Genomic DNA, 26,152 nt, shown 5'->3' with positions numbered 1-26,152 from the left:
CCTGTTTTGGAATTTGAGGTAAAAAATGAAATGGTAAAGGCTGTCAGCTTTTAGCTTAAAAGATTTGCTTGTAAGCACAAGAGTAGTTGAAGCCCCACCAGGTAAAGCTTTTGATATGTTGTGCGTGCATACCATAGCCACAAACACATTCTCGGGCTTTTATCAGCGAGGTTTTTCTCAGGTATTTTTCGGCAATTTTTTTTTATTTTGGGAAAATCTTTGAGACCTAAGAAAATAAAAAAGTCAATTTGTTAGGTAAAATACAATAAATGAGAAGCTAATAACAAGGCATAAAAAACATCTAATTAAAATGATAAAAATGATAAAGTAATAAGCATTGTATTGTATCTAGTAGGTCGCATTAAATACCTAGAAATTGTGTATGTAGACTGTTGTCTTCAATGTGAGTTTTTGCTGAGAGTATATTTTTCTGGATTGTTGTTTTCCCCAGTATTCCCTCCATATGCTGTCTGAAAATCCCATAGATGGGCATTCTGTATGGCAATCTCTCTAGCATAGTACTTAGCAGTTAGCATGTTGCTAGTCTAAGAAACAGAGAGCACAGTTAGTTAAGATAAAGGACTTGGCACATTGTTCTTAGTTACACGATAGAGCCCTGTGAACAGGTTGCCTTTCATGGTTCTTTCTGAACTACTCGAGTGTTCCACCACCTCACCTCTCTGCTACTATTATGAGATTTGTTGCTTCTGATTTAAAATATGAATATGATTGGTTGATAAACTAATGTTTCATTGGTTGCATGTTTCCTTGATCTATGTGCTTATTTGTACCTTATTCTTTTATGAGCCATCTTAATGACTCTAACATCAGCTTTGCAATGTAGGGATGATGATAAAGGACTTGCAATCATGTCCCGCCATCGCTATCCAGTAGAATCTTGTCGTGTATTTGAAAGAACTAGTCCCACGAAGTTGGAAACCACCTTAATGCGCTCAGAAAAAGATGAGAGAGACAGCAATAGATCATTTGGGGCTGAGGTTGGATCTGTTAATGTTCAAAATTCAGAGCTTCAGTCACAACAAGAAGGTGTTACTATAAGTGGGAAGCGTTCCAATTCAAATAAAAAGGAAAACGATGGTGAACAAGGGAGGAAAATGACATTGAAGGCTATTTTGGGAGATTCACTAGGTTATGGACCTGCACTCTGTGAGCATATTATATTGGATGCTGGTCTGGTTCCAAACATGAAAATTGGCCGTGCAAGTGATAATACATTTAGTCAAGATGCTCTTCATGCTTTAGCTACAGCTGTTGGCAAGTTTGAGGATTGGCTTGAGGATGTTATATCAGGTGCAAAACTTCCTGAAGGATATATCCTGATGCAGAAGATGCCTTCAGGGAAGAAAGAAGCTTTACTTTCAACAGAAATTAGTACAAATAAGGTCTCTTGTATTTATTCTCCAATACTTTCTGATTTTCACTCTCTCCTGGAAGAAAGAAATCAAAATATCTTTTTCTGTAGATTCCAGAATGGTCATAGTGGTACAAAAAAATGTCCTTTGTATGGGCTCATGATCTGAACTTCATCATTTTGTTGTTTGGACCTCTTGTTTCTTTGCAGGCATCACACACACACAAATGCACATATCCTGCAGTGTGTGGATGATTTATAGCTTTAGAAGCTCTAAAACATATTTTTCTTTTTCACATCATATACATGTGATGGTCATCGACAGGATCTCCCCATTTATCATGTCAAAAGCTTAAGGTGTAGATGACTGGTCCTGCTTTTTTGGCATTCATATGCTTTGTCAAATATCTTTCGATGAGGATCTCTGATAATCTTTGTTGATGTCTATTTAACTTGTAGGTCTATGATGAGTTTTCTCCAATCCTATTGAACCAATTTAAGTCAAGGGAATTTGTGAGAATGGATACTTTTGATGCAGTATTGGATGAATTTTACAGTAAAATTGAGAGTCAACGTGCTGAACAACAACAGAGAGCCAGGGAGGAGTCTGCTGTTCAAAAGCTTACTAAGATACAATTGGATCAGGTGAACACCCATTTCTTGCTGAGTGCATATCATATTTTATTTTTAGGTCAGCAAACTATGTCACTTGGGTACATATGCTTGGTCCAAGTACTGGCATCAGTACACAGATATGCGGCTGCAGGTATGCAGGGGAAGATGGCTATGGCTATGGCTTGGATCGGGGCCTGGGTCAGACATCCAACCCCTAAAACTTAGGTTTTTAAGATATTTGAAAGCAAGAAGTTTGAGTAGCACGAGAGAGAGAGAGAGGTACTTGTGCATCTTCAGGAGAGAGAGAGATATATAAGTGCACAAAGGGATGAAACTCTTTGCCCCTTTCCAAACTTGTCTTATTTTGTTTATAAAGTTCTTTAACTCCCTTCCTTATTATCTATATTATAAAGAATTTTTTTTTAAAAAAATTTACAAATGAATACTAACAATCTTGCAATTTTTTTATCCATATCCTCACTTATAAATTTTCCCATATCCACACCTGCACTGCCACGTCTGTACTCGTACCATACCGACAGTCAGTAAGATAATTACTTCTGTAATGAAGCTTTTGCTTCTTGAAAATATAGGAACTTATTCACTGTGCTTTCTTCCCGAGAAGGTATGGATACTGAAGTAGGAATTGGAAGAGATTTTCTAAGCTTATTGCTCTTTACCTTATTTGGTCTGTCTTGAGCAGTTTATTGAGCATTCATGCTTCAAGCTTTTCCTTTTTGGTCTGTTACCTTCATTTATTTCAGCAGAAGGGCTTTCCCGTATATTTTAATTATTTCTGCAATAAAACTGTGAAATTTGAAATTTAGATGCTGCTATTTGATTTTGCAGGAAAATCGTGTACATGCACTAAAAAAGGAGGTTGACCATTCTCTGACAATGGCAGAGTTAATTGAATACAATCTACAAGATGTTGAAGCTGCTATCATGGCTGTCCGAGTTGCACTTGCAAATGGAATGGACTGGGAAGATCTTGCTCGCATGGTAAAGGAAGAGAAAAAATCTGGAAATCCTGTTGCTGGGCTAATAGATAAACTTCATCTTGAAAGGAATTGTGTCACGTTGCTACTTAGTAACAACCTTGATGAGATGGACGATGATGAGAGGACAAATCCAGCTTATAAGGTGTTCATCCAAGTATTTGATTTCAGCATTTTTTTTTTCAAATCTAGTTGGTTAAAATGTCATGATTGAAGAAGTTAATTGTCTATGTTGCAATTGCACTAGCCATTCTGTATTTCTGTGTGCTTAAATGTATTACCCTGGATGAATAACAAGGTAAACCCTTGGCTTTGTTCGTATCTGTGTGCTCTTCTTTGTTTACCACAAAAGTGTTCATCGATCATTACAGTGCTTCATTTTTTGTGGATCAAAATATAGATGTTTAGTATTGCCAATTAAATGCATTGGAATTTTTTTTTTTTTGAAGTTCTATTTCACCTTTCCTCTAAATATACTTCTTATATGAGCTTCTTTAGGTGCTATCACAGCATTAAGTAGTTTTTATTGTGATACCTGTCTGGTTCAAGAAAATCTAGTTAGATGTCCTGTTAGAAATTTGTCTAATCTTCTATATTTTGAACTGGATGACATGGTTATGCTTGAAGGGAACCACATGGGAGCATCAACTATTGGTTTCCTTTCAAATTCTTTTGGCAGCTGACTTCAACTTTTGTTGTAAGATGACATTATCATATTATTTTTTCTGATGGTACAGGAGTTTTGATGTTGGAGACTTTTGCTTTGAGAGTTTAAAAATATTTCTTTGTCTCTGCATGTGTATTAGGTAGTTGCTTTCTCATTGATCTTTCATGGTCCTTTCTGTTAGTACTTGCAGATATAGTGCATTTACAGGTTAATGTTCCATTATGTGTATGATGCTTCTGAGCAAGATTTATTATTCCTTTTCTTGCTGCAAGAAGTGGCAGTCCAATTCAGGCGGAGGTTGACTTTGCAAAATCTGGGATTGATAAGTTGCCTTCTTTAGGTTTGCACTGATACTGGCACCTTGGAAGATTTTTCAAGTCCTTGTAGTATGACATGACTTCTGGAATACATGCTTCATAATATCAGGTTTACCATTAAAGTATCTTCCGAATGGGAAATCATATCCTTATGGGTATTAATCAATTGATCCAGCAGTATGTATGCTACTTTATTTGTTTTGTCCTGTTTTTCCACCGTCATCTTCATTTTCACAAAGTAGTCAGTCACTATTGGCAGATGGTCATCTATTTATCTTGTATTATTTTTAGATTCTTCTTCTCAAACTAGTTTACATCTTGCTGGCCTTAATATGATGTCAAACAGCAATAGTTTTATCATATGCTATAAAATCACGGAGCAGAATTCCTATTTCAAGCACTTGGTCAGAGTCTGTTCAGCTATTAGATATATGACAACAATTTCACTTTTTGTCTAAATGTGGTGTTATGTGATTCATATATTTTTATCTTATTTCTCTCTTTTGCTACAGATTCCTGCTGTATGTTCTTTTTGGGGTATAATTATGTATGAGTTTGGCAGCGTGACTTGTTAAACTTTAATGCTGGCACTTGCAAGTCTTTTCAGAATTAGTGAATTCAATTATGAGCGGCTGTACTTAACTAGTAATTTCTGTCAACAGGTAGAAGTTGATTTGTCTCTCTCTGCACATGCCAATGCTTGTCGCTGGTTTGAAATGAAAAAGCGGCAAGAGAATAAACAAAAGAAGACTATTACATCTCATGAGAAAGCTTTTAAAGCAGCTGAGAGGAAGACAAAGCAACAACTGGCCCAGGTATGAATGATGTTATGAACATTATCTGTTAATCAGCAGTTTCTTCCTTACTATATCAATTGTGTGGCGTGAATATTGTAAAATTTGTTGATGTGCTTAAATGTTTTGAGATTAAGTAGCCATCCTTCTTAAAAAAATTGTCGGTGAAAATTACTGATACAAAGAGCAAGCAATATGATAAACTAGTGGATACAATTTAACTGATCTGTATTACAGTGGTTAACTTGTCATTGTCCTGAATGTCAATCATACGTTGATCTTGTTTTGTAAACAAAAATTTATATTGTTTGAAACCCAGCACAGTGAGAAGTATTTAGAGACATTTGATAAGAAGATTGTTACCATGTCTTTTTGTGGATCCAACAATCAAATGCTGAACATACTCATGCCATGTTTTGGGGAAAAAGAAACACGGTGTTCTTGGAGCATGTGCCCTGTTCTTCTTATCAAATGCCTTCTTAAACATAATGTTACTTTTTGCGTAGGTTCCTGTTGCGGTTTATCATATCCTGCATTAGCCTATGACCCCCCATGGTCTGCTAGATCTCACCTTTCTGTCTACAAAACTTTTCTCGACACATTAAACTTGCTGGAATAAGTGGTGCTCACTAAAATTCGGCAGAAGGTCCTTAGGGTTTGCTTTTGGCTTTATCTATTTTTCTTCATTTATTGTGATATGAAATGGCAACATATCGGCCAAATCTCATGTTGAAATATGATTTTGTTTTGGGAACACTTGTCTAACCACTATCCAGGCAATGCAGGCCATATAAATCGCCATGATACCGAACACTTGTCCCAATAAATGCCAGTTGTATCTGACTTAGTTTGACTACTCTCATGTTCCAGGTACACAATTTATATGGTGTGAGATATCAAGTAGGTAGTCAAAACACTAGCCACCACCCAGGTAAAAATGCCCCTGAAGGGCCTTGTGTGTGCCTAGATAGGACTAGTCTGCCTAGTTGAAGCCCATAACTAACTTTTGGACACTAAACTTGAGATTGTGTCACTAGCCTTAAACATAAAAAATGCAAAAAGAAAAAAAAGGGGAGTACCTAAGCGTTCCACACCTACTGGTTTCCTAGGTTCCTAGCTGTCCTAGGTGCTTCAGCCTAGGCTTAGGAAGTGTTCAAGCAGTGATTGAACTAATAAGATGAACAGATTTCCTCATGAGAAATTGATGAGAGCTTTCTTGGTTGTGCCCAGTAATGATTTCATCATCCCTGGGAACTTTGATGGTCCTTTCTTACTTCATGTTTGTGTAGGATTTGAGAAATGGTTATACAAGCATTGTAGACAATGAGAATCCTGGGGTAAACACTGCTTTCTGTGAACACTGAAAGCGTCCTTGTATTGACGCTGATTTTCTGGAACTCTTCTATATGGTAAAAACAGTATGAATTTTTGTACTGCTGGCTTAGAGATTTGGGAAAAAGAAAGGGACAGCATGGAGACAATGGAGCTACATGTTCCTCTTACCAATATTAGTACACAAACTTGGATACCTCCAAGTCCAGATCCATCACTCTGTCCTACAGTCTTTAATGCTCAGTTCCCCATCGACTTGCATAGGAATTTACAGCTGAGATTGTTGTATTCTATTATTCTGTATCTGCACTCGGTTGGAACTTTGTATGTTACTCTGTTTTTATGTTTTTTAGGAGAAAACTGTTGCTGCAATTTCCCATATGAGGAAAGTTCACTGGTTCGAGAAATTTAATTGGTTCATCAGCAGCGAAAATTACTTGATAATCAGCGGTCGAGATGCTCAGCAAAATGAGATGGTGGTCAAGCGATATATGTCCAAAGGAGATATGTGAGTGAATACATAGGAATTAGGATATGTAATCACTTTCTTTTTCTTTTTCTTATTGAGTTCCTTTTAATTTAACTGGTTCATATTTCATTGAAGTGACCATCTTGTTTCTATCTCCGAAGTAGGTATAATAAGATCTTGCATGATGGCATATTTGTACTTTTGTGTGGGTGGGTATGTTTTGGTGTTGGGGTGGGAGAGAGGGAGAGCACTGCGTTCAGATACCTATGAACACTTGTTCACATGTGTACCACCCATAAAATGATAAAATCACTTCTCAGGTGCAAAAGGATGACAAGTCATTATCACTTGTCTTTATCATGGAAAAAGTTACTAATGGGAAATATGAATTTATTCATGGTTCTAGTGGTGATTTCAACCCTATTAAGAAGCCTACCATAGCTGTTTGATACTTGGCTATGACATACTATGGTTCATGGTTGTAGTGGTATACCTTAATCTGTTGATGAACATATAAAGGGCCATTTGACATTTTTTCTATGATAGTACTCTTGCTGTTTCTCTAAATTTAACTATATATTGCAGTGTGCAAACCAGAATCTATTCAATTATATGGTCTAGATTAGATTTTTTTCTTTTTGTCATTCTGTGGATTATTCTGCCAGACCTGGTCATTCTTCTCTGTCTAGTTTGTGGATTTGTGAAACGTGAATATATATGTCTCCTCCAAATTATCAACATCATCAGAAATTAACTTGCGGTTTGCATGTACTTCTTATATAGTTCACTTGTGCTACATGATTGAGTCGTTTATTTTACCAAAGGTGCATGACTAAGCATTCAAAAAAGTAATTAAAAAGTTTCCTTTATTTTGTAAGTTCTTTGACATCATGTGGGAATGAAGCAAACATTCATCTGATAGATCTTAAACCGTGCAGTGAGCTCTGTAGACTTCTGCAGAATCTATGAATGATGACTGTTAAAGTTCTTTTGTATGCGACGGTTTCTTGTGAAGTATCTTCTTTTGCAGTTGCTTTAATTCCATCTATGTAAAAGTCAAACCTTGCAATTTGCTTCCCAATTCTATATCTTAATTTATTGTGCTTCTGTTTTTCTGTAGCTATGTTCATGCTGATCTTCATGGTGCTTCAAGTACTGTCATAAAAAATCACACGCCAGATCTTGCAATACCACCTCTAACTTTAAACCAGGCTGGATGCTTCACTGTAAGCCTATTACTTCTTTCTTGGATTTATGTTTTCTAAGTACTTTAATCTGCACATACTTCTGTCCACTTTAAATGAACTATGCAAGCCAACTGGTGGTTGTGCTGCTTAGTCGCATTAGTTTCACACTGGGCAGCTCAGGCCAGATACTGATTAAAATGGATGCCTTAAGGCAAGAAGTTGGGAAGGAGGCACATTTGTGGGCATCAGGCAGGTTTGGACTGGCCAGGAGCCTAATACCCAATCAAGCAAAATCTGTCCTGGCATGAGTGCTAGGCTAACATTTCATATGGGGAAAATAGATTTCCATAGGGCCTGACCTGATCATGTAGCTACGTGAGCTGGTTAAGACCGAAAGTGTCTCCTCCACTATTTACTGGGAACTGAATCGTCCTGTTGACTTGCATGTCCCAACATGGCTTCCTGTTTGGTTATCCTTTGTTGTACTGAATTTGGTGATGCAGGTCTGCCATAGCCAAGCTTGGGAAGCAAAGATGGTTACAAGTGCTTGGTGGGTCTACCCACATCAAGTTAGTAAAACTGCTCCAACAGGAGAGTATCTTACTGTAGGCAGCTTCATGATTCGTGGAAAAAAAAACTTCCTTCCACCACACCCACTTGTTATGGGTTTTGGCTTGCTCTTTCGATTGGATGAAAGCTCATTGGGTTCTCATCTAAATGAAAGGAGGATAAGGGGTGAGGAGGAAGGGTTGCAAGAAACAGAAGACATAGAAACTGTTGAGGATGAAGTGGATTCTCTTAGTGGGGAAGACATTGGGGATGTTGTATGTAGAGCTGATGATCAGATTACAGATACTAAGAGTAATTCTGAGCCAATAATTGATGCAAATTCTGAAAAGGGAGATGTACCTCCCGTACCCTTGCTTGCAAGTGCACCTCCTGCTGTGCTTGGTTTTGCCCTTTCTGATGTTCCAAAACAAATTTTGCCTGAATTAGAAGTTGTTTTTGACAGAACACTTGCTCTAGGACCTGTTAAGGTGCCAGTGAATGAGCATGTGGAAGAATCTCTTCAAGATGATGTGTTGGAACAGTATGATCCCGAGAAAAAAGTTGCTACACCAAGAGATAAGGCTTACATTTCCAAGGCAGAGAGAAGAAAACTTAAAAAAGCAGAGAAAGGTAGTCTTGCTACTGGACAGCATGAAAGCAAAGAAGGTGATGTGTTGGACAAGCATGTGGGAAACCAAAAGTTAGCTCCACAAAAAGAGGACAAAGGTGTAGGAAGCCAAAAGTCAGCTGGGGGCAAGGTTGCTCGTGGACAAAAAGGAAAACTTAAGAAAATAAAGGAAAAGTATTCTGAGCAAGATGAGGAAGAAAGGATAATTCGTATGGCTTTGCTAGCTGTAAGTAGAATGTTTTCAAGTTGTCTTTTTAAAGTGATGTTGCTGCTAGGCCAATTTGAATCAAGCAGATCTAATTTCTTGTTTTTTTCATAATATCTTCTTATCTTGCTGTTGGCTTGAATCCAATTCAGTCTGCTGGAAAAGCAAACAAGGATGTGAAAGAATTACCACAAGACAGGAAAAGCACTTCCAATAAGGAGAAAATGGCTACAGGTAATAACATACTTGAAGAGAAGTCACATGATGTTCATTATTTTTGCATTTCTTCTCTTTAATGATTTTTTGGAAAAAGAAATTTAAACTTCTTTTTTCTATTTGTCACCTTTAGTTGAATATGATAATGAGATCACTGATGATCTGTTGATGTTATTTGAATTAGTCCCTATCTTTCTTGCATGGGTTTGTATATGACGTATTTATGGAGGCCATTTGCTGATGTTCTCATTATCTTAAGATTCTTAACATGACAGGACAGGAAGTCGCCTCCAAGATATGTTATAAATGTAAAAAAACTGGTCACCTTTCCCGTGATTGCCCAGAAAACCCCGACATTACGAATGAGCACGTGGATCTGCAGAGCAATAGGGAAGAACTTGACAATACATTTGAGGATGATGATGTTCAGGAAACAGCTGAAGAAAAAGAAAAATTGAATGATCTAGATTACTTTACTGGATGTCCTCTTACAAATGATGTTCTTCTTTATGCTGTGCCTGTATGTGGCCCTTATAGTGCAGTTCAATCATACAAATATCGTGTGAAGATGACTCCAGGCACGGCAAAAAGAGGAAAAGGTACTTCACTGTTTTGAGTTTTTTTTTGTTGTATCATATGTTGGTGATTGTTTGCTCAAGTGCTTTAGGAGCTTGGTTTGTGAGGAATCTCTTTTGTAGGAATTTCTTGAAATCTTTTCAAAATGTGTTTGTTTCTTAACAAGAGCTTGAGAAAACATTGAGAAACTCTATATAACTGAGGACATTTAGTAGAGAATTTGGAAACATAGATTTTTGGGCAAATTTTTAGAAAATCTGCATCATAGTGTAATCAAGCTTGCAGTGGCTTTAAACATCAGAAAGTTCTGATTTCCCTTTTAAACTCAAAGTTTGCATTATTTTAAATATTCAGCAAAAACAGTCACTTGTTTTACAGTGTCATGGAAAAGTATAGACGCTGTTGCTTCACCATCTTATATGATTTTCCTTTATACTCTTCCTTGACAATCTGCATTATTTAGCTATGTGTCTTTTTGGCTGGAAAATATACAGGATCTGACGTTGGGGCTTACTGTGTGGTTAGAAACTAAAAATCATTTGTATGTGATCTTGTGATGTGATTCCTATCACTTAATACAGCATAATATTTTCCAGTAGAAAAGTATGTAATCATATGCTGACTATGAATCTTTTAGGTTAAGTATGATAAATAAGTTTGATGCCAATGATGAGAAAGGGGATATACATTTCTGAACTGTATTCAATCTTTAACACCAAATATGGAGAGCTGAGTGAAGATGACTTCTGCATACTTCATACCATTCACTAAATTAATCAGCAACTCATCTAATCTCCTGAATTGCTTGCAAGAAATAGGTGGCTACTGGCTACATGTTTCTGCTAAGTGATAAGTTGGTAGCTGCTATAATATATTAAATGAGATGAAAATATCTCGTTTCCATGGCATCAAAAGTCATTGAGGAAAATTAGATTAAAAAAAAAGTGAATGGCAAATATGTGCTTCTAGAAGTCGTCGACTAAGTTTGAAGCTTATATAGGCAAAAAGATGGCTTTATTTGTGACACTAATTGGTATGTCTAATATATGAAACCTTTTTCGTTCCTGCAGCTGCAAAAACTGCTATAAATCTGTTTGTCCATATGCAAGACGTCACTAGCAGGGAAAAGGAGCTCATTAAAGCATGTACAGAGCCAGAACTTGTTGCAGCAATCATTGGCAATGCAAAAATCACAGCTGCTGGCCTAACACGGCTGAAAAAGATGCAGAAGGGAAAGAAAAGTAGCAAGAAAGAAGATTTGTGATGGACGTCTGCAGCAAGATGATGATTTCCATCTAGAAGACCTTTGGTGTTCCACATTTTGACCGGGAAGATGCAGTGTCTGTCATGGAATTATTGAATTGTTACCAGTGCGGTGGTTGAAGAGCGCCTTTCAGTACTAGCGTGCATTTAAGTGCCATGGTTCTTCGAGGAAAGAAAAAGAAAGGCAATCTCTGGAAGTCCTGGTACACATTGATGGTTGGATAGGTATGCGGATCTTGCATCTAATGGCTGATAATTTGCATGTCAGTGATACTGGAAAATAATCACTCCTAAATGAAAAATGTGATACCTGGGAAGCAGTCCTTTCACGACTTTTCTCGTTGTTCTGCTTTGATATCACTTTTTATCGTATCCCTTTCGAATGTATACTCGAATTTCAGCTCCGTCGGGTGAACGTTGGTTAAGAATCCAAAGGATGATCCTGCCGTGCGAGAAATTGATCCGGTGTTCTGTATTAATTTTGTATAATTTCATTATATTTTTTTCTGGAATCAAACGCTACGAGCCGAGTTTTACCATGGCGCAGACTAGTTCCAAGTAAACAGGCTTTATGTACTTGTTGATGAACTGATTGTGTATTGGTACTTTCATCTTTTGCTCAATGTTCCACGGTCGGTAACAAGAGGAGACTGGGGTCAACCAAAATATTTATATACGAGGCAGTCTTTTTTATGAAAAAATGGGGCAGTACAAGCTGTTTATGAATCAGAAAACTGACAATCAGCAGCAAAGTTCTTTGCGCGTCGCGTGGTCGTGAAAGGGCATTTTTAAATTTTCGCCTTCCGATACTGGATTTGCAAGCATAAAGCCGGTGCAATGGATCGATCATAGGGCAAATGTTTTTCTAAACCAAATATCTAAACATAGTGCAGAAAAGGTCGTCGATTTTTTTTTTTTCTATTTAAGAATTCAGGTTTCACAAAAGACACTTGAATCTCGTGGTTATCAAGCCACGCCAAGTATGCATTATAGTGGCTGGCTTTAAAAAGATAATGGAAGACCAGAAATGGAACCGTCAAAGACTGAACAGACGCATTCGTGCCACATGCAACATACAAAATTGGAATACAATTGCAGAGAGAGAGAGAGAGAGGAGTAAGAAAGAGAGGTTTTTCCTGTTCAAGCGAGTCTCATTGCAACCACAAGCGAACCAACTCTTTTTCACTCTCTAACATGCACACATATCAGGCAAGGAAGCACAGTCCTTTCTAAAGTACGAAACTGCTAAATATCCTTGCAAAACAAAAAGGAACAATACTGCAACCTCATCATTCCCTTTTCCTACATGGCAGGAACAATTCTACATGCACACCTGCTATCATGAATGAAAACAGATCCAGGTAACATCTAGGCCTCCTGTTCAAGTTCATTCTATTCATTTTGAACCTGCATCATGGAACTGAATGGAGCTGCCAACGTGCTCGATGTTGCATAGGGATATTTCCTTCCATGGAGAACCAAGAAATGACAAAGGCGAAGATGATCATTATTTACAGCTCCTCGGCCGAAGGAACATCATTTAGATCAACACCCTCAGCAGGCAAATCGGATGTCAGTGGGCCTAATATCCCATCGGAGCTCAAGGTCAATCCACTCTGCGACAAACATAACCTCATTAATAGTTATTTTAACTAGATAAGTAACCATGTAAACATCAAGCTAAGGGCAGGTTTGCTGCAAAAGACACGGTTAGCATTTCCACAAGTCGCCTAAAAGCAATTTCAAGAAACCAGAACAACATTCCACCAGCCATTGTAAATGCTCGGTGTATATGAATCTATGATATTCCCAAACACATAGGTGGATATAATGTACCTTTCTTGTAATCGTTGAATCTTTTTGTAAATAATTAAATCTAATACTTGCACTGAAATCATAAGCATAACATGAAACTGTTAGTGTCCAAACAGAAATATCATTGTATTCCAGAAATTTCTTCAGACATTTGTTGGAATAAAAGGTATCTTGATGGTCTGGCGTTTTGCCGAGTCCTGTGAAGAACACTTTTCTGCTTTAACATATTTTAACTGTTCATCCTTTTCTCGTAACACATCTCGCAGGAACTTTTAATTAGTTTTTTGTAGAGCATACAAACATTTTAAAATTGTCACAAAGGTTGATAGTTTTGCATCACCATTTCACACTCTATTGTTTGGAAGCCTATCTGTGCAAGATAGGACAAACAATTGATTTGCATTATAGTGTAAAAGCTTCACCCATAGGTTGCAGGATTCTGCATGGCAGAAAATGAACTCAAGGCAAAAGCTTCTTTTGTAGAAAATTATCAAACAAAGCTTATTGCAAGGGAACATATTGACTCAGAAAGAATGAAGGACATATTACCTCGGGTTGGAATCTCAACATGTCAGCCCGAGCCATTGCTTCTGCTTGAGCTATTCTTTGCCTGAATGTCTGAGCCATCTCATCCGCCTGAAGGAAGCAGCAACTTGTAAAAATAGCTCTACATATATATAAGTACAAAAAGAACCAGCTTGTGATATTACCTTCTCAAACACAAGCTTTGGATTGCGAATCATGTCACCTGGGGTTGGCTCAAGTTTCTTTGTAGATAGACTCACTCTGCCCCTCTCACGATCATGGCTCAGTATCATAACCTTTTCATATAAGTAAAGTTTCAATAATTAAGCCTCCTAAAAATGTGTGACTAAAGACATCAAGAGGACAAACTTTTCTTGGCCTCCTCTGCATGCTTATCCAAGCATGAATTCATTTAAACCTTTCAACTTTTGCACATAATTCGCATTGGTCATGTTAAAACCCAATAGAGTGCACAGGCTTTGCTGGCATAATCAGATGTGGATCAGGAAAAAGCAATTTGAAAACTTTACCTTGAGAGTATCACCAGGCTGCAAGACAGTTGCAATATCTGAAACACGATCATGACTGATCTGACTGACATGTAGAAGTCCATTAATTCCACCAATATCGATGAAGGCACCATATGGCTTCAAACTCTGCACCGTACCAATCACAACTGAACCAATTCCAAGCTGTGCTTGATTATCTGCCATGGCTTTACGGTTACTTAAAACAAGGCGGGACTGTTCTTCATCAACTTCTACAAATTTCAGAGGCAGCTCTTTGTCTAGGAGTTCTTCAGCAGTTGCTTTCTAGTTGATGCATACAAATTGTCGATAAAATAGAACACGATTAGAAGAGCTCTGAACGTACAATAAATTTAGTGGGAGAAAAAACAAATTCGACCATGCAAGTCACTCCATTAATTCACATAAAAGAGAATTAAGGAAAAAGGAAAGGGAAGAAGCACCAACCGATGATATCTGTGAAAAAGGAATAAATCCACGTAAACCCTCAACAACAGCCACCACGCCTCCCTTGTTACCCCCAACAACCTGTAATATATTGACCAAAAACATCGAGTTTAGATTTCGCACTTGGAACTGAATGGTTTAACTGATATACCTGCATAGGCAAAAGCAAACAGAAGGAAGCAGTGACCAAGCAAACAGAAGTATGCAGATTCCCCAAAACAAAAAAATTACATTTGGAACACAAGTGAACATCGGCAATCAAAATAAGCAAAACTGCAGAGACGAAGTTTAGTTAAGGCTAGAAAGAAAGACGTCGTCTAAAAGGAAGGACTAATGAAAATATCTGTTGTATCATCACTTAACTAAATGCCCTTTAGGACACATGGACAAGGCATTGCAGAAAAAATGAGAACAGTACCATGTTAGTTAATTAATAACACGTAAGAACATAGATTTCTCACCTTACCCTTAACGACGACATCCTCAGCTTGCAGTTGTCTACATCTTTCCCATGCAAGATCATATTGAATCGAACGTAAGCTAAGAATCAAGCTGTCATCCTTTTCATTTTCACCAACAATCATAAACTCCTCTTGCAGGCCGGGAAAAATTCCGGCCTCCTCGACATGCTTAATTTTGTGTATGCAAGCTTCTTGAAGAGGCAAATACGCTGAAGACTTTGCTGTTATATCAACTAGTGCTCCATTAAGATCTGTACGAAATACTGTACCTTTAACCTGAGAAAATGAAGTCAAACCAATCGTTTTCATGTTAGTCTTTGTGATACCAAGAATGATGTGACAACCTCGAAAATTAGCAACTCTCTCAAATGACTACCATTTAAAGTCATGTCTTTTTCCATTGAAGAAGGTAGACAAACACTCTCTTCCGCACCACGACGCGCAAAACATGCTTGACCCTCTTTCTTTGTGATTCCATGTTCAAGTATGTTGTACCATCTGTCGTCGTTCTAGATTGTATAAGTGTCTTGACCCTTATCGGGCATATTTTCTCTTACGTTTAGTGTGTTCACTGCTCTGGTTACGACAGCCTCAAAATTTTAGCTAATCAATGCTCAAAGGCTAATACCGACGCTCTCATTCCCTTCAAACATGAGTTCCCTCAGAGGAAAGGTTCCATTTCACAAAGGAAGAGAAACAATTTCTTGGTACAGGCAGATGTTCTCATTAACATGCTCCCTTTACAGAATTGTGTTCTAGTATTTACTATTCAACCAATGTAAATGAGAGAGAGAGAGAGAGAGAACCTTGGTGCCCACTTCGGAATCGAAGTCATACTTGTCGAGGGCGGAGATGAAATCCTCGACGGTGAAGGAGACGCCGTCGGCAGGAGCCGTTCGGCACCTCTCATAGGCTTCCTCGAATAACTCCTTGAGCCGCTGCCTCTCCCTTGTCTGCGTGTTGGAAATGGCCACCGCCGCCGAAGCTGTCCACCTCGACTGTCTCTTGGGAATCCTCCATGGAACAAGTGCCCTCTCGCCCGAGAGGATAGTTTTGTTGAACAGCGAAGAGGACGAGAGGGAGGGGCACCTCAGACCCAAGCCAGCCATTTCCAGAGACAAGGAGAAAGTCGGAGAAATTTTGCTTCTTGGAGAAGCTCGAAAAGAACTAACCACCACCAGACCTCTCAACTCACGAAGATTGTCCCACGATGCACTAGATAAGAGAGAGAGAGAGAGAGAGGAATTCACCTCGAGGGATAAAATCACCACCACGAACTTTATCCTCCAATACTCCCCTGTAGAAGTCACAAGTTACAGCATACATCTTAACTGATACGGTACGTACCGACCAATTCAGGCCACCACGGATCGATCTTGATGACATGAAGCGAGGGTCCAAACTTGGTCTTGAAGAAATCCTTGCTTACTCCGCTGACCTTTGGAGCCGGGGACGCAAATGGGGTTCAATCTTGTCTGGGTCTTTTGCGGTATCAATTTTGATTCTGGCCAAATTCTATGTTTAGTTTTTCTTACACTTAACCTGTTTGAATCTCTCTTTAGAGGTGGTAGAAGTGCATTCCGAGACTGATAAACTAACGACCGTCCCTAGCTTCTTTTTTTTCGCTTTTTGAGGTCAATGCCCCAACAAGGTTGGATCTTCTAGATTCGGGCGCGTAGGAGTGGACCTCTAAATTTTTTCATTTGTTTAAAGAGGGTTTTGTGCCTCAGTCCTGGCTTTGCTTTAGAAAATCGACATTCAGTCGACGTCCATCTCTAGAAGATGCAAGTACAGAGCAGACAAGGGTACTCCATATTATTACTTCTCGCTGTGCGTAAAACGCTACCAAAGCCACAAACTTTTCCCCTCGAGTTTTCTCAAGTCGGCATCATTGAACAAACTCCACAAGTTAATAGCATCAATTGCGAGTCATAGCTCTACTAAATGGCAGTCTCAAGGTTTTCATTTTCGGCTGTACCAGAATTCAAACCTAAAGTTGGTATTCTATGGATTTAGGTCCAACATAAACAACCCACAACTTAGTGATCATACTCAGCTTACTCCTGAATACCAGCGAGCTCATCTGGGCTTGTAAACAAGCAGATCATTATGGGAGCGTCTAACTAGCTGAAGCAAGCTGTCTAAAGAGCGATTGACTTCGTTTACCAGAATTACGCGGATCTCTAGTAGATAATGGCAAATGGCAAACACAGAGTTTTCAACTCGGGACCTGCTGTTTCAATTTCAAGCCTCAGGGCTCTGATGAGATGGATACGGCACCTGTAGCCGTAGGCCTGCTTTGCTCCACATATTGCCACGAGCACCATTGCATCTTTTCTGTCACTTTCACTGAGGAAGGGAGGTTATGCTGCGACCATGAAAACTAGGAGAGGGCTGTGGAAACGAGAGGCTGTGGATGGCACCAATCTGGATGTCAGCTTATCCTGAAAGTATGGAAGAGGAGAAAAAGGATGAATATGTGCATAATAAGCCTTCTTCATTCACCAACCACAGCAGATTGAAAGGGTACCCAGTTGCCGATACTCATGGCTAGGCTGATCACACATGCGTCCCTCAAACCAGCTCTTCCATCCAAGCAATCATTTTCTTCCTCCTCTGATTTCAAGGGCACCCGCCTTGCTGTTCCAACCAAGGTAATTCACAGCATCTGAACCAAGAATATTTGGGGGCAATTCGTCAAACTTGGTCTTTAGAACAAATGACCTCAGGATAATGACGGCAATGACGAAAGAAAGCAGAAGCAGAACCAAAATCTGCTATTGAAACCAGGAACGTCTACACACACAAATTTTCTTATTACGAATTTCACTGTAGACGTTCCTGAATCGTTTTTCTAGTTGTTATTCGTGTTGATGCTGTGAATTATTACTACCAATCGGCTTATTATCGTGAATTTCATTGTAGCAGTGTCCAGATTTTGGTTTTCGTACTATTTAAACCACATGAACTTAACTGATAGGTTCGAACAAGAAAATTTGCTTAGATCTTGTTAATGAAGATGGCTCCACTAGTTTCTATGGTACTCTGACGTTTGACTTTATTTTACAATCAAAATGAGGAACCGAGCAATGACAAAATATGGCATTAATAAGTTTAACCTGATTACTTTTATATATATATATATATCTTGTTTTGAAGTCGAATACAACTACTGGGATGCGATCAGCACATTTTACTGTTACTTTTTTTTTTTCCAGTACAAACAGAAGACATGGCAACGAAAAGGAGTGGTTTTAGTAACAGCATCAACTGCGAAGAAGATACTCATAATGGGTGGCACCAGATTTATTGGTGTATTTTTGACAAGACTGCTAGTCAAGGAGGGCCATCAGGTATACAAATCGCATTAGTAGGTTGAATTTGCTAAAATTTTCTTTGTTGAACATTTGCTTCCGCAATGCAAATTTCAATGGGTCACGTCTAAATTTATGATTTCAGGTGACTTTATTTACCAGAGGTAAAGCACCAATCACGCAGCAACTACCTGGAGAATCAGACCAGGAGTACGCAGACTTCTCATCCAAGGTGAAACTTTATTTCCTGATATCAATAATGGGTAGACATTTAAGATGTGGAGTTCATACGAATCTCTTAGCTCTTCAACCGGCCACCTAATACGTGTTCAACTCTGCTACTAGATATTGATATCGTTCTTCTCTTGATTTAGATTTTGCATTTGAAAGGAGACAGGCAGGATTTTGATTTCGTCAGAACAACACTTGCAACAACAGATTTTGATACTGTTTATGACATAAATGGTATGAATAGGCTTCAAGTCGAGGATTATGTCTTGAAAAGTTAGGTCGCTGTATTCTGAATTGTTACTCTCTTCTTTTTCTCTTGGTTAATTGAAGTTCATGCTGTTTTACAGGAAGGGAGGCTGTTGAAGTGGAGCCCATATTAGATGCTTTGCCAAAGCTGGAGCAGTGAGTCTAGTAATAACTTAGAATCATTTAATGATGGCCATGGAGAAGCAAATCCAAGAATATTAAGTTATCCTTTTCTTTATGTTAGAAAAAAAATATGTCTAAAACTATAGAAAATTTCAGAATCTTGATTTATGATTGTAAATTTTAAAAGCACGAGGCAAAATAAATATCTAGAAAAGCAAAAAGTTGAGGAATTCTGTTCACAATGGAAACTAAACGAGATTTGCTATGATTTCTACTTTTTTTTTATTATTGTTATGAATGTGATGTGATGTGTGTGTGTGTATAATATGCTAGTTTCCTTTTACTAATTCTTTTCTGATGCCAGGTACATCTATTGCTCTTCAGCTGGGGTATACCTAAAATCTGATCAACTGCCACATTTTGAGGTAATTGGAGGTCCCGTACTCCTATAGTAACAAGTAGGAATGACCTACCATCTCTTTCCATTGAGCTCCAACAGACAAGACCATATAATCTCTATGACTACATCCCTCAAGTTGTGGTTGTGAATGCAAAACAAAATCTGTACTCGTGTTTGAATCATCAGCAGTAGTGATGCTGTGATGGTCATTCTCACATTTATGTCCAAATCATGGGTTGCACACTAGCATTTGTTTTGTGATGATCGTTCTCACATTTCTGGTCATAATCATGGGTTGCACACTAGCATTCATGCCATTACTTGTGAAAAACCAAAAGAATGGAGCAATACGAAAGCTAATATAAATCTTACAGTTTACATTGTAAAGAAAATTGCTCCTGATTAAGCTGACAAAAGCTTCAAACTACCTCAACAAGTTTCGGTTTCACCTAAACCATAGAAAGATTCAAAAGAAAAGGTCCTGGTTAATATGATGATGTTGCTTTGTTTTGTTAAACTGTAATGTTTCTTACCAATCTGGTTTTTGAATCACATAGAGTTTCCTGAAAATTTGATTTTGTTTTGTTTACAAGATTGATGCAGTTGATCCCAAGAGCAGACACAAGGGAAAGTTGGAGACAGAGAGTCTGTTGGACAAGAGAGGAGTTAATTGGACCTCAATCAGGCCAGTGTACATCTATGGGCCACTGAATTACAACCCTGTTGAAGAGTGGTTCTTCCACCGTCTCAAAGCAGGTCGGCCTATCCCAATACCTAACTCAGGCCTTCAAGTGACTCAGCTTGGTCATGTCAAGGTGAAAAACTATCATGTGTGAAATGCATGTCCTCCTGTTATCATCCTACTCTTATGCCTTAGCATTCCTAAAATGGCCATCAGCAAAATATTTTTGGTGGATAACTTGAGATGAGTTGGTCCTCAGTTTGTTCTCATAGATTTCATGAATAGATTCGATGTTGAGTCATCCAAGTTCTTTCGCTTGAAGTGCTCCTTGGCCCTGGCTGTGAAGTACTCGATGTAAAACTAAGCTACTTTCAAACCGAAACTTGCAGGATCTGGCTAAGGCCTTTGTTGCAGTTCTTGGTAATGAGAAAGCAAGCAAACAAGTCTATAACATTTCTGGATCGAAGTATGTTACTTTTAATGGGTTAGCAAAAGCATGTGCGAAGGTAACGATTGGTTTGGGATTCTGACTATTTAGATTCAAATTTGCCCAAAGGCAATTGATTTTGTTTTTTCTCCCTTCAATTTGCAGGCTGGTGGTTTTCCAGAACCAGAGATAGTTCACTATAATCCAAAGGAATTTGATTTTGGAAAGAAGAAGGCATTTCCATTTAGGGATCAGGTATGAGCAAAGAAAAGTACTTTGACGATTATTATTAAACAATGAACAGGGTGTCATTTGGCGAAATGATTTTATGAGGTCGCGCAATTTTTATGTTCAAAATGAATCCTTCTTTTCACGAAAACAAATGAGTGTTTATGTTTTAACATAATCCAGGCATTACAAAGTCTATACTTTACATTGTCATACCAACAACAGATGTTTAATGGGATTGCTAAAGCTAAATCAGGATCCCCACCGGCTTAACTCCAACATCCTCATGCATTCTGATTAGGTTTTACTCAGACTCTGGATTAGATAGAACTTGATGCATGGTATGAAAACATTCGAGTGGGATCTGGATTTGGCTACCAAATCTGACTACATAAGCTAGTAAATCAGTAGGATGCAAATCGCCACCCTACAGTTTCAGGATCTTTGCCTTTTAGGTCGACTTGAAACAAATTTTATTGGCAATGTACCTATTTTATCCGAAATCCGAGACATTTACATCCCCATGGTTAAGAATTTGGCTTACATGAATCGAAGCCGCTTGCATGCCTCTCAAAGTTATATTTGCATGGGTCATTCTTGAATCTTGATGGGTACTGCTTTTGTTTCTTTCTGCCTGCTTAATGATGCCTTGTTGGGAGGCTGGTACTGTTATTACATATCTCTCTCTCTCTCTCTCTCTCTCTCTCTCTCTCTCTTTATATATATATATGAAAATTTACTCTTAAAATTGCAGCACTTCTTTGCGTCAATCGAGAAAGCCACCAGAGAGCTCGGTTGGTCACCTGAATTTGACCTGATCGAAGGTCTCGCCGACTCCTACAATCTGGACTTTGGCCGGGGAACATACCGGAAGCCAGCGGATTTCTCCACCGATGACATGATTCTGAACAGAACTCTTGTGCTCCAGAGCTAATCTTCTTTTCCTTTTGCCAATTCTCCCCTCCACATCTCAAAGAGAAAGTTGTAAGATGCAAATGATGGCGTCAAGTTGTCATGGTCCAATTATGGATCTGAAGACCTTGCTGTTTCTAATTTTTTTTTGAATAAGTGGATGTGGTTGTGCTCATGCCAGTTGATTCGGTTTGAATTCCGCTATAGTCCTGAGGGCAAGCAACACCTCAATAGTTGAAACTGTTGTGGGCTTGTAGGGTAATATGCACCCGATAATGTTGGGGCTCTTCAACTCCTGGCCAACAACAGAATTAAATGTAGAGCGACAAAAGCCATCACTTTGGAAGCTGAAGGCCAAATCCTGGGTCTTGACCCTCTTGAGAACAGCAGCAAAATCCTACACGTCACGAATCCTGCAAGTTCGTCTAACTTGAGAAGAGGGATCCCCATGCAACCCAATTGTGACTAATTTCACTGCCATGACCTGCCGCACCATGCCAATTGTCAACCTCCTCCTCTTTAATAAATGTGCACCAAATGGTGATAAAGTTATGGTTAAAATGAATAGGTATCGCACTGCAACGAGGACAACTTATAATTCTCATTCACCAGGTAACAGGACTTCCATACGTAGATGGCTCAGGTAGATACCGACGGAATTATCCTCATAAAAAATTTCAGTGGAGATCAAGCAAAATTCAGTAGATGCCCCAAAAAAAAAAATTCTGAAGCTTTTTTCCATGAGAAAATTATCTCAAGATCTATCAAATGAAGAACAGCAGTACATGGAGCAATTCTAGGTCAGAATTCTTCTCAGCACAGACGTGAGATTACTTATGCGGCAGCTTCTTTCATCTCAGATTCACGTTTCTGCAACTCTGCTAGTCGTTCCGCCCAAGCTCGATCTCTAGCAACAGCAGCCATTTTCCTCTCTATTCTCTCAATGTTCCTCTTCCGCCTTGCTTCTTTCATCTCAGCCTTCCGTTTTTTTGCCTCAGACTGATTATTGAACAGAATTCAGCAAGTACATGATCATCATGAATAATCAGGTATAGACAATCAACAAGAAATTACATAACAAGAAAAGGAATCCCTGACAACAGAAAGCAGAGATGACAAAAGAGTAAAAAAGAAGACAATTTAATGGATTTACCCAGTCCATTGCATTAATTTTGACACACTAACACAGAAGAGAAGAAAAGCTAAGTCACATTAACCATCATCAGCAGTTGAGATGAGAACTTAACATGAAGCTTCTAGTAATGTTAGATTGGATATCATTGCACAAAGCCTGTCTACAAGTTAATGACCTTTGCTGGTATTGAGAAAACTTAGAAGCAGCATTTCTTTAAATTGCCATTGTTAAGGAAATCACAGTCTCTGGTGCGTTCTAGTAAATGAAGTACAGTGCAAGAGACCAGTGGCATTACATGGACCTTGCACTCAAAACTACCAAATACTGATGAGTCCAACTTTAAGATCTAAACTCTAAAGCTCCAGTTTCCTATTGTCATGGATGGAAAAGATCTTTTAGGAGATCTATTGATGATCAATCATCCGACATCCACCCATAGGTGCTATAAATCTCCAGAGGCAATAGCTTGGAACATGGGATGACTATCTAACTATCCAAGCACAATTATGCATTACTGAATCCTAGCACTTGCCCTTCACATGGTCACTGTTGATTGGCTAGCCAACAACTGTGACTGCTGCCTCTAAAATCTCATGCTTGTGACAAGAGCAATATCAAGTAAAAAGTGCACTATAAAATTAACCATTAGGGAGGACCATAAAGTAATCCACCTCAAAGAAAGAAGATCGCTCATTGACTTAGGTGACAAAAAAAACCTCGTCATGACATCTTCAACTAAGAAACTTTGACCGTACAGACAAGAAGAAATCAAAATATTCTGAAACTTGAGACAGTTTTCCAACATTAGGTTAATTACACTATTATTTTTAGTGCAATTTTGGTATGCCCACACTCTTTTACACATCTTTATGTGTGTGAAAATGTACATGTGCTCAACTTGCTGGAGATGCTTACCACTATAAATGCTTGCCGCTGCTTCATCCGTTTTCTTTGGTTCCTCCCCTTCACACTTCCTTCATTGGGTCGATTGCTAGCTATAGGTTCTCCAGGTACATATGGCACCCAAGCATAAGGTCCTGCATCATCAATGGATCCATATCATTGTGTTTCTCTGAACTTCACCACATCTTTTCGTTTCATTTGAAAAAATGCAAAAGATGGTGGTCTGGAAAACTGACCAGGAGGCTTCAAACTTGCCCTCTTTCTTCTTGGTTTATCACTTGGTCTTCGCTTGGGCAGTCGGGTATCAGTCAAACTGTGAATATGCATGACCGATGGCTGAAAAATCAGGATGGAGTTCCATGGGGGATGGCAACGGAAACATCTAGCAGGCAAAACAAGAGTTGCAACGGTTGAAGGAAAAGGATTTGTGACATTGGAGTGCAGAGAGGCCAAATAAGGCAAGGCTTTAGAAGGACTCTTGAGAAGAGGGGAAATAAGTCCTTTGAGCACTCTGGATGTCATTTCAGGCAAATCAACACTTATAATGCTTCGCCACCTTCCTCTAAAAACCACTTGTTTGGCAATATCTCACTCACCGTTCCTCCAAGAGGCCAACCTTTTCCACTTGTTTAACTTCCCTACATATGTAAGTGCATTAAAAATAACTCCATAATGGTTGGCAATATGATGAACAAAGGGGAAAAGGCCCAAAAGAGCGCAAGGGGAAGCAAAGATAAATAGAGGCCCTCAATCTTCCTGAACACAACAAATTCCACCCAAAAAAAAAAAAAGATGGCAGAGCTGCCTTTTATAGAAGCATCTGCATGCTCAAGCTAGCTCGAAAGCAACAATCATAACATTTCATAACAACTAGAGTTGCAAGAATATTGTGAAGAGTCACATCTGCACATCATTCTAGACGGCATAAGGAATCAAACCCGCATTTTTTACTCCAATAGTGTGTCGAATACCAACTGCTCTCTACATGACGCAGTTCAAATGCACAGAAACTTTTATATGAAAAGTAGAAACCCGTCCATGTAATCTACTTTAGAAACTGCAAGAAGAAAAGGATACAGGCACTGAGAAAACTGAAGCAAGAGAGAAGCGGATATATAAGAAACTGAAGCAAGAAATATATGCCTTTTCTTCAAACCCCAATAGAACTCAACAGGAGAACGACAAAGATGACAATGACAAGGAGGACAACAGAGGTGCAAGAGACTTGCAAACAATTAACTACCACCAATCCCTCCTTTACAACGACCTGCTGCTTAAAGGAGAGAGAGGGAGAATCAGAGGAAAAAAAAACTCACCACGATGAAAAGGGCCGGACCTCGTTTTTGGCAACAACCAGAACCTAAAATCCTAGATATCGCGGGTTACTTCACCTGAAATGAAAAAAAAATCCTCAGCCCACTTTTTGGCAGGAAGTACACAACCTGAAAGGTGCACGGAGGATATTCACTGGGAAATGGGTTCTTTTAGCGCTGCTAGATTGTCGAGTCGGATTTATATAAAGTGTTTTCTGAAGAAATGAAGTCAGACAAGAAATATAGGAAAAGCCACTCGCTTACAGCTAAACTAAACAACCACTGGATACGGCACATGCGCATCAGTTAGCATCCTATCCTAAAAATCAGTTTCAAGATTCATGAACTTGTTAAGGTAGATTATAGCCTCCCCCTGCAGGAAAATGAAGAGAGATATTCAACTAGTTGATCTATACAGCAGGGGCCTCTCCCTCCAGTAACATGCTAAGATTCACAATCTTAATAGAGCAGATCAGTTACAAAAAAACGTATCAAGAGTAATAATTTTCTGAAAAATTTAGCCACAATAAAGAAGGCAGAATCCATCAAAGCGAGTATTGTTTGTATGGTTCTGCATATCCTGAATTTGATGTTCCCCTGAATAAGTAAAGAGAGAAAGGAAAAAAGTATGATCCAACACGATGGTGAGGAAAAAATCAGTTGATCATGTGCACTCCTACCAACTTTATATCTGAGGCATCTCATCTATGGTTCATGTGCAACGAACGAACTCATACAGCTAATATTAACAAAAAAAAGGCCTGGGCGAGAACATGAGAACGAGAGAGAGAGAGAGAGTGGCGGAGGCGATTTTTGGGTCATTCAGCCATGGGTTGGGGAGAGTGGGGAAGAGAGAGAGAGAGAGAGAGAGAGAGAGAGAGAGAGAGAGAAAGAGAGAGTGGAGCAGGCGATTTTTGGGTCATTCAGCCATGGGTTGGGGAGAGTGGGGAAGAGAGAGAGAGAGAGAGAGAGAGAGAGCGCGATGCGCATACCTTCCTTCAACTGGTTGGAGAAGCGACGGCGACTTCTCCAGGGGATGCGACGGTAGCCACGGACGAACGACGGTTGAGCGGCGGAGGAGGAGGAGGAACAGGAAAGCAAGAGTTTCACAGCATTTCTTGCGCCTTCAAAGAGTAACCCGGACCGCTGTCCCGTCCAAACGCACGGAACACTGCAGAACTCACTCACGTGTTACGACGGAGGCGCCTGTACCGAGCGTCCGTGTCCGGTGTTTGCATCAGTGTGCGGTGACCGCGGTCGGTTCTCGCCTTTTCG

General features: G+C 39.1%; 4 protein-coding genes across 7 annotated transcripts in view; 2 read left to right on the top strand and 2 right to left on the bottom strand.

Annotated features, from left to right (window-relative positions):
- Positions 1-11,811, top strand: part of LOC116262267 (uncharacterized) — a 15,668-nt gene extending 3,857 nt beyond the window's left edge. For both annotated transcript variants that reach the window (XM_031641453.2, XM_031641454.2), the window contains 10 exons: positions 845-1,403; positions 1,832-2,017; positions 2,837-3,130; positions 4,632-4,784; positions 6,449-6,603; positions 7,685-7,790; positions 8,255-9,154; positions 9,286-9,367; positions 9,625-9,948; positions 10,996-11,811. In XM_031641453.2, the coding sequence (XP_031497313.1) occupies positions 845-1,403; positions 1,832-2,017; positions 2,837-3,130; positions 4,632-4,784; positions 6,449-6,603; positions 7,685-7,790; positions 8,255-9,154; positions 9,286-9,367; positions 9,625-9,948; positions 10,996-11,189 (2,953 nt within the window). In that variant the 3' untranslated portion in view covers positions 11,190-11,811. The remainder of the gene's footprint in view (positions 1-844; positions 1,404-1,831; positions 2,018-2,836; positions 3,131-4,631; positions 4,785-6,448; positions 6,604-7,684; positions 7,791-8,254; positions 9,155-9,285; positions 9,368-9,624; positions 9,949-10,995) is intronic.
- A 494-nt stretch (positions 11,812-12,305) lies between these two features.
- On the bottom strand, positions 12,306-16,276 carry LOC116262674 (30S ribosomal protein S1, chloroplastic; the record flags this gene model as incomplete). The annotated part of the gene is made up of 7 exons (XM_031642157.1): positions 12,306-12,804; positions 13,553-13,639; positions 13,714-13,824; positions 14,059-14,340; positions 14,503-14,583; positions 14,964-15,239; positions 15,770-16,276. Coding segments are annotated over 7 exons (1,449 nt in total), but the record flags the coding sequence as incomplete, so codon positions are not given.
- A 953-nt stretch (positions 16,277-17,229) lies between these two features.
- On the top strand, positions 17,230-21,701 carry LOC116262383 (chloroplast stem-loop binding protein of 41 kDa b, chloroplastic). The gene is made up of 10 exons (XM_031641707.2): positions 17,230-17,617; positions 18,182-18,316; positions 18,423-18,509; positions 18,652-18,742; positions 18,856-18,910; positions 19,242-19,302; positions 19,871-20,092; positions 20,349-20,465; positions 20,552-20,641; positions 21,369-21,701. Exons 1-10 carry the CDS (start codon positions 17,510-17,512, stop codon positions 21,546-21,548), a joined length of 1,146 nt encoding a protein of 381 aa, XP_031497567.1. The 5' UTR covers positions 17,230-17,509; the 3' UTR covers positions 21,549-21,701.
- A 469-nt stretch (positions 21,702-22,170) lies between these two features.
- On the bottom strand, positions 22,171-26,044 carry LOC116262384 (uncharacterized). Of its 3 annotated transcripts, XM_031641711.2 has the most exons (6): positions 25,870-26,044; positions 24,881-24,955; positions 24,503-24,621; positions 23,801-24,202; positions 23,577-23,698; positions 22,171-22,525 (listed from the first exon to the last, which is right to left on the bottom strand). In XM_031641711.2, the coding sequence occupies exons 4-6, from the start codon at positions 24,084-24,086 to the stop codon at positions 22,361-22,363; spliced, it is 573 nt and encodes a 190-aa protein (XP_031497571.1). In that variant the 5' UTR covers positions 24,087-24,202; positions 24,503-24,621; positions 24,881-24,955; positions 25,870-26,044; the 3' UTR covers positions 22,171-22,360. The 3 variants fall into 3 exon arrangements, with proteins under 3 accessions (XP_031497571.1, XP_031497570.1, XP_031497572.1); XM_031641710.2 differs by lacking the exon at positions 24,503-24,621; XM_031641712.2 differs by lacking the exons at positions 24,503-24,621; positions 24,881-24,955.
- Between the last annotated feature and the right edge of the window lie 108 nt (positions 26,045-26,152).

Source organism: Nymphaea colorata, chromosome 10, assembly GCF_008831285.2.
Source record: "Nymphaea colorata isolate Beijing-Zhang1983 chromosome 10, ASM883128v2, whole genome shotgun sequence".
Classification (NCBI taxonomy): Eukaryota; Viridiplantae; Streptophyta; class Magnoliopsida; order Nymphaeales; family Nymphaeaceae; genus Nymphaea; species Nymphaea colorata.
The sequence above is the reverse complement of the archived record's forward strand: the minus strand, read 5'-3'. Positions and strand labels throughout refer to the sequence as shown.

Excerpts from the sequence above, each read along its gene's own strand:
- LOC116262383 (XM_031641707.2), top strand. The coding sequence starts at position 17,510 with ATGGCTAGGCTGATCACACATGCGTCCCTCAAACCAGCTCTTCCATCC. Across the intron at positions 17,618-18,181 it reads GCCTTGCTGTTCCAACCAAG|TACAAACAGAAGACATGGCA; the intron begins GTAATTCACAGC and ends TTTTTTTTCCAG. Across the intron at positions 20,093-20,348 it reads CTCAGCTTGGTCATGTCAAG|GATCTGGCTAAGGCCTTTGT; the intron begins GTGAAAAACTAT and ends CGAAACTTGCAG.
- LOC116262384 (XM_031641711.2), bottom strand. The coding sequence starts at position 24,086 with ATGACATCCAGAGTGCTCAAAGGACTTATTTCCCCTCTTCTCAAGAGT. Across the intron at positions 23,699-23,800 it reads GGCAAGTTTGAAGCCTCCTG|GACCTTATGCTTGGGTGCCA; the intron begins GTCAGTTTTCCA and ends TTGATGATGCAG. Across the intron at positions 22,526-23,576 it reads AGCGGCAAGCATTTATAGTG|TCTGAGGCAAAAAAACGGAA; the intron begins GTAAGCATCTCC and ends TTCAATAATCAG.